The 7,380-nt window shown below is 36.2% G+C and overlaps 1 protein-coding gene across 1 annotated transcript in view; it reads left to right on the top strand.

Moving 5' to 3' along the window:
- The window catches only part of USO1 (USO1 vesicle transport factor), a 169,962-nt gene that overhangs the window by 116,789 nt on the left and 45,793 nt on the right, over window positions 1–7,380 (top strand). Inside the window, 4 exon segments of the mRNA XM_006898476.1 lie at window positions 716–826; window positions 1,117–1,235; window positions 1,425–1,606; window positions 6,964–7,085. Of these exon segments, the coding sequence (XP_006898538.1) occupies window positions 716–826; window positions 1,117–1,235; window positions 1,425–1,606; window positions 6,964–7,085 (534 nt within the window).

The following is a 7,380-nucleotide window of genomic DNA, read 5'->3' on the forward strand; positions in this document are numbered from 1 at the left end:
CCTCATTCCTCCCACCACCAAATTGTTGACCCTATGATTTACACCTCACCCCATGTGTATTCTTACTCCTATGCTCCCACCACCCTTCCCTTGGATCATCAGACACCTTCTAAAATAAAGGTCTTATACAGCATTTGTCCTTATGGGACTGAGTTAGTTCACTTAGCATAATACTCTCCAGTTCCTCCTAAGTTAGGTAGTGATTTACATAATCATTGCTCGTGTGTATTGCGTAGTATTCCATTGTGTGAATGGGATTTTTTTTTCTATTAGTAGACCAGATTTTTCTAATAGCATTTAAAATAACTTATCTAGAAGCCCCTCTAAGGGATAAAGATGCTCATTCTCCTTTTGTGTCATTGACAGCCTCGAAAAACCCAGTGGAGGGTCAGCTGTGAGTTCTAACTCAACAGCAATGAGTTTGAATTTTTTGAATATTCAGTGTTTATGATCATGAGTCATTTCTAATTTCTGCTCTGTGGTGGTTTTTTTTTTGTTTGATTGGTTTTTTTGGGGGGGGTTGTTTGTTTGTTTGTTTGGCATTCAGCCTATGAAGGATACAGGAATTTACTGTGTGGTTCAATTTTTTAAAACCTCTATTCCTCACATACTTGCATAATGTGTGTAAAGGCTTTTTTATAATAAGGAGAGATTTTAGTACAGCCTTAAGTTTGAAATGAATGGAAAGAAATTTTCATCAATTTATTGATTGCAGGGAAGCAAAATACAAACAAGAGTTGGATTACTAATGTTACTTTGTACCTGGTTAAGCAACTGCCCAATTGCAGTAACTCATTTCCTTCACAATTCAGCCAACGTTCCATTTGTATCCTTTTATTTTACTAAGATACAAGAAAGTATTTATCATTTACCTTTTAAATTTTTCCTCTCAGTTAGAGCTAGTACAATGCCTAAAGTGTTTTAGTTAGCCACTATCTTACCTATGTTGCAGTTTTTAAACTGTAAATGTTTTTAATGAGTCTCTGTGTTCACATACTTCTCATTGGATATTTTTTATTATGAAATGAACTGTATATAAATGTAAAATACACATATTAAATTACAGAGTATTCTTTCTATATTATGAATAATTTTCTTCCTTAACTAAGAGTTTAGCTTACAGGACAAATTGCAGAAAATCTTGGAGAGGAAGAACAATTAGTCCAAGGCTTATGTGCCCTTTTGTTGGGCATTTCCATTTACTTCAATGATAACTCACTTGAAAACTACATGAAGTAAGTAAGGGCAATATGTGAGTGAAAAATGACTTGTTGATGGTAGCAAGAGACAGCACTTTTTTTTCTGCTAAAGTATAATATAGATGAAGATTCTTTTTTGTTATAGCTGCTGGTGTTTTGGGTTTTGTGGGGGGGTTTTTGTTTGTTTGTTTTTTAAACATCTCCATGTGCTTATTATCTTTGTAGAGAGAAACTAAAACAACTTATAGAGAAGAGGATTGGAAAGGAGAATTTCATAGAGAAATTAGGATTTATTAGCAAACATGAGTTATATTCCAGAGCCTCTCAGAAACCCCAGCCAAATTTTCCCAGTCCAGAATACATGATATTTGATCATGAGTTTACGAAGCTGGTAAAAGAACTTGAAGGTAAGTCTAGGAGCTTTGTACTTATATTCTTTAGAAAGTACCTATGGATCATATTCCTATTTTCTGAATACACACTACCTTTATAATAGGCTTTAAAAATAGATGTTTTGTTTTCCCAGGAACTAGACAAGGATGCCCATTATCTCCTCTCTTACTCAATATTGTATTGGAAGTCTTAGCAATAGTAATAAGACAAAAGAAAGACATAAGAGGTATACAGATTGGCAAAGAGGAGGTAAAATAATCCCTCTATGCAGATGACATGATAGTATACTTTGAAAACCCTAAAGACTCAGCTAGAAAACGATTGGATAGTTGACCAATTCAGCAAAGTAGCGGGATACAAGATCAGCATACAAAAATCAGTTGGATTTCTCTGCGGTGACAAAGAGAATACAGAGCTGGAGCTAAGAAAAACAATACCCTTCACAATAGCTAATCACAAGATAAAATATTTGGGAGTAAATATAACTAGAAGCACGAAAGATATATTCAAAGAAAATTACAAAACATTACTACAAGAAACAAAAAGAGACCTGGAGAAGTGGAAGAATATCCCTTGCTCATGGATAGGAAGACTCAATATTGTGAAAATGGCAGTACTGCCAAAGGCAATTTACACGTTCAATGCAATCCCAATACAAATACCAATTCCATTCTTCAATGAGATGGAAAAGGCAATCTCCAGCTTCATTTGCAATGGAAAGAAGCCCTGAATAAGCAAATCACTCCTTAAAAATAGAAAAAAGGTAGGAGGCATCTTACTCCCTGATTTAAAATCCTACTACACTGCCATGGTAGTTAAGACAGCATGGTACTGGTACAATGACAGACACATAGATCAATGGAATAGAATTGAAAACCCAGAAATCAGCCCATCTGTTTATGGTCAACTGGTTTTTGACAAGGAGATAAAATCTGTTACGTGGGGAAATGACAGCCTTTTTAACAAATGGTATAGGCAAAATTGGAAAATTATCTGCAGAAGAATTAAACAAGATCCCCAACTCACTCCATACACAAAAACCAACTCAAAGTGGATCATGGACCTAGGACTAAAACCAAGGACTATAAACTTCATTCAAGAAAAGCTTGGAAGAACTTTAGTAGTCCTAATCCACAAGAGTCTTCCAAGTATTCTGAAAAACTTACAACCAGGACAAGATAAAATAGATGAATGGGACCTTCTAAGAATCAAATCCCTATGCACATCCAGAAACTTCTCCAACAGGGTAAAAAGGGAAGCCACAGACTGGGGAAAAGTGTTTGGTAATGACATGTCAGATAAGGGGCTTATATCTTGAGCACCACAAGATAAAGGTAAATAATCCCATTTAAAAAATGGGCACAGGATATGAACAGACACTTCACCAAAGAAGACATTCACTTGGCCAAGAAGCACATGAAGAAATGTTCAAAATCCCTAGCTCTGAGAGAGATGCAAATCAAGACAACTATAAGATACCATCTCACCCCAGTAAGACTAGCAAAATCTAACAGAACAGCAAGCAACAAATGCTGGCGAGGTTGTGGAGAGACTGGAACCCTTATTCACTGTTGGTGGGAGTGTAAAATGGTGCAACCACTGTGGAAAACGGTGTGGCGCCTTCTCAAAAAGTTGTAAATAGAGATACCATTTGACCCAGCAATTCCACTACTGGGAATATACCCTAAAGAGACCATAAACGACATCCAAGTAGATATATGCATACTCATGTTTATTGTGGCTTTGTTCACAAGAGCAAGGAGTTGGAAACAACCTAAGTGCCCATCAACAAACGAATGGGTAGAGAAGCTGTGGTATATTCGCACAATGGAATACTATGCTGCATTGAAAAACAAGGAACTCATGCAATATTATTCAAAATGGGTGAACCTGGAGGACATTATGCTGAGTGAGGTATCTCAGTCACAAAGGGACAAATGCTATATGGTGCCACTGTTGTAGAATGAGGCTGGCATTGGGGTGGGGGTAAGACTGAGAAAAACTGGATGAAATATGTTTACAGCATTGAAATCTATGGGGGAGAGAATAGTCTAAAAGTATTATATTTTAGGGCATTATTTTTATCGTAGGAGTATGCAATGAGGGTTGTAGAGTGGATTATATTTGGGGTGGGGGTGGGGTGTGTGCGTGGGGGATTGTGTACCCATGAAAGAGTTTTTCTTTTGCTTTTCAAGGAGAGGAGCGAACGTGGGGGTGGGGGTGGGGTAGGCGGGGAGAAAAGTATAATGAATGAGTGGAATTCCAAAGTCTCTGTAGATGTTCATGGAAATTAAATAGATAGATAGATAGATAGATAGATAGATAGATAGATAGATAGATAGATAGATAGATAGATGTTTTGTTTTCCCTTGTGTTTTCATCTGTATTCCAGTGTAGGACCTTACAGTAAGATTGGAAAGATTATTTCTTACCTGTCAGGGACTTAATGCATGTTTTTAAGTCCTAATAATCAAACAGTATTTAAAATATTTAAGGCAGAATTTAAAAAATCTTGTTTTCAGTGAATGTTTCACCTCAGTTTAGTTTCCATTTGACAGTCTTTTTCACAGTCTGTGCACTGACACTATATTTTCCACAACACATCCACATTCTCTTTCATTCCTTTCTGATTGTTCCATTTCTAGTATACCTACTGCATACTTAGTACCAATTATCCCATTTACAACAATAGTAAAACTAACGTCCAGCTATTTATTTGCATTAACATTTTGTGTCTGGCAAATGCCAAGGTGCTAGACAAGAATGACACCAATTTTGGCTGTGATGATTAAGGTTAAGTGAGTTCCACCTTGGCTGAGTCATGATTCTCAGTGAATTGACACTTATACAGTATTGTAATTTGTAGTTATGTAGTGATGTAAGTTAGCTGTTGTGTAATGATGGCGTTATATTCCATGTTATAAAAGTCATTGTCCTAGTCACATAGTCATTCTCCTTTTTTGTGTATCACAGATTGTCATATAACAACTTGGTTTTTGGAACCTAACCATATAGATAAGGAATGAGTACACACACTCCACTTTTTATGTCCTTATCTTTTCATCTTTACTTTAGAGAATTTTTTGTTGCCTATGTTGGTATTGCTGGGTTCCATTAGGTCGAGTATGACTCATAGTGACCCTATGAATAACAGATGTGAACAAATTGTTAACCTTTTGGTTGCATATGATGATGTTGTTGGGTACCATCAAGTTGAGTATGACTCAGGGCAACACAATGAACGACACATCTGAACCTTGTCCTTCTGTGCCATCCTCACAGTGTCTGACAAACTACAGCCCACTGCTGCTGTGACTGTGCCAATCAAACTCAAGCCCTTTTCTGTAGTGAAAATCCACCTAGTTGAGGGTCTTCTTTTTTGCTGTCCCTCCATCTTTCTAAGCATAATATCCTTTTCCAAGGAATAGCTTTTCCTGACAACATGTCCAAAGTAATGGGGCAAAGCTTTATCACCTTTGCCTCCAAGGAGAACTCTGGCTGCATTTTCTCCATATCTCATCTGTTTGTTCTTTTGGTGGTCCATGGATATTCAGTACTCTTCTCAAACACCACAGGTCAAAGGCATCAATTATTCTTTCGTGATCTTTATTTATTGTCCAGCTCTCAGATGCATAGCAAGTGATATGAAAGACCATGAAATGAATCAGACCCACCTTGGTCCTCAAACTGACATCTTTGCTTCTCAGTTTGGAGAGGTCCATTACTGCAGACTTTCCCAGATCTCCATATCTCTTAACAGCTGATATTAAATGTATTGATTGCAGATCCAAGTAAAATGAAGTTGTTGACAGTTTCAGTCTTTTCCCCACGTTACCTATCAGTCCATCAGTGAGAATGTTCTTTTCTTGACCTTGAGATGAAGTCCATGTTTTCTACAAGTGCCTCAGTTCCCCCTCAGTTTCAGCAAGCAAGGATGTGTCATCTGCATAATGAAGATTATTGATGAGTCTTCTTTCTCCAATCTTGATGTCACATACTTTATAAGAGTCAAACTTCTTGAATAATCTGCTCAGCAAACAGATTTAAATAGATAAAGAAAAGAGATACCAGCTTCTTGAATAATTTGCTCAGCAAACAGGTTTAAATAGATATGGAAAAGAGATACAACCTTGATGCACGTTTTTCTTAATTTTAAACCCTCTAGTGTTCCTTGCTTTGTTGTTTTGTTCATGGTCTACATACAGGTTTCGCATGAGTGCAATTAAGTGCTCTGGGATTTCCATTCTCTCAGTGTTAGCCATAATTTGTTATGCTTCACACAGTCAAATGCCTTTGCATAGTAAATAAAGCATAAATAAACATTCTTTGCTTTTATTCAGGATCCATCTGACATCAGCAGTGTTATCTCTGATGCCACAACCTCTACTAAATCCAACTTGAATGTCTGGCAGTTCTTTTGTCTATGTACTCTTCTAGCAATTTTTGAATGATCTTCAGCACAATTTTGTTTGCTTGTGATACTGTTCAGTAGTTTCCACATTCATTTGAATCACTTTTCTTGTGAATGGGAACCAATATGAATCTCTTCCAGTTGACTAGGAAGCTATCTTCCAAATTTTCTGGCATAGACTAGTGAGCACCTCCAGAGATGCATGTTATTTGAAACATGTCAGTTGGTATCCCATAATTCCTGGCCTTTATTTTTTGCCAGTATCTTCCTACAGTATCACTGGCTCTTTCTTGATCATATGGTACTTTCTGAAATATTTCTGAGTTGGCTAATTCTTTTTGGTATAGTGATTATGTGTATTCATTCAGTCTTCTTCTGATGCTTCCTGTATCATTCAAGATTTTGCCCCTAGCATATCTAAGTATTGTCAACTCAAGGCTTGAGTTTATTTCACTTCTTTCAGCTTCAGAAATACTAAGCCAGTTCTTCTCTTGTTTTTCTCCAATTCTAGGTCTCTGCATATTCCATTATAGTAGATTACTTTGTCTTCTTACACTGCCCTTTGAAATCTTCTGTTTAATTCTTTTACTTCTTTCTTTATATTGAGTTTTCTTTCAATGAAACACCATCCTCAAAGGCAGTATCCTTTATTTTGTATTCCAGATTGTTATTTCATTAACAGGTGACAAAAATAGTTCTGTTTCAGGGAGTATTCTACTCTTGGTTGGTTCAGCAAAAATCTTGATGTTTTACAAATTTGGATTCTATTCTGTGTTTTTCCTCCCATTTTTTCCAGGGTCGATCTATTGTTAACCCTGATCAGTATGGTAGGGAATTTTGGCTGGATACCATTTCGTTCTTCTGGTCTCTGGGTAGATGAGGCCATGATTTGTATACACTAGTTTTTGAAATTTTTATTTCCTTCTTAAGACACATTTTTAAATAAACTTTCTTTTACAGGTGTTATAACTAAGGCTATTTATAAGTCCAGTGAAGAAGATAAGAAAGAAGAAGAGGTGAAGAAAACATTAGAACAGCATGACAATATTGTGACTCACTACAAAAATATGATTCGAGAGCAGGTAAGTCCTAATGAATTATAAACACGTTCTGATATTCTGATCCATTTTAAAATGTGGAAAATTTTTTATATCTCCACTTCAAATAGAAGACGATTCAAAAAATAAAACTCATTTTTTCTGAAATCAAAAGTATACAAGTGGTCAGCAAACTGGACACTTGACATGTGCTAAGCACTATGCAGATGTGGATACAGACATCACGCATGTTGTCATATCACAATTGCATGTGGAAGTAAACCACATGTAATAATTATAATATTAAAAATAAATATTTAAATTTATTAAAACTCACACT

Source organism: Elephantulus edwardii, unplaced genomic scaffold (assembly GCF_000299155.1).
Source record: "Elephantulus edwardii isolate Elephantulus edwardi_28Jun2011 unplaced genomic scaffold, EleEdw1.0 scaffold00230, whole genome shotgun sequence".
In the NCBI taxonomy this organism is placed as follows: domain Eukaryota; kingdom Metazoa; phylum Chordata; class Mammalia; order Macroscelidea; family Macroscelididae; genus Elephantulus; species Elephantulus edwardii.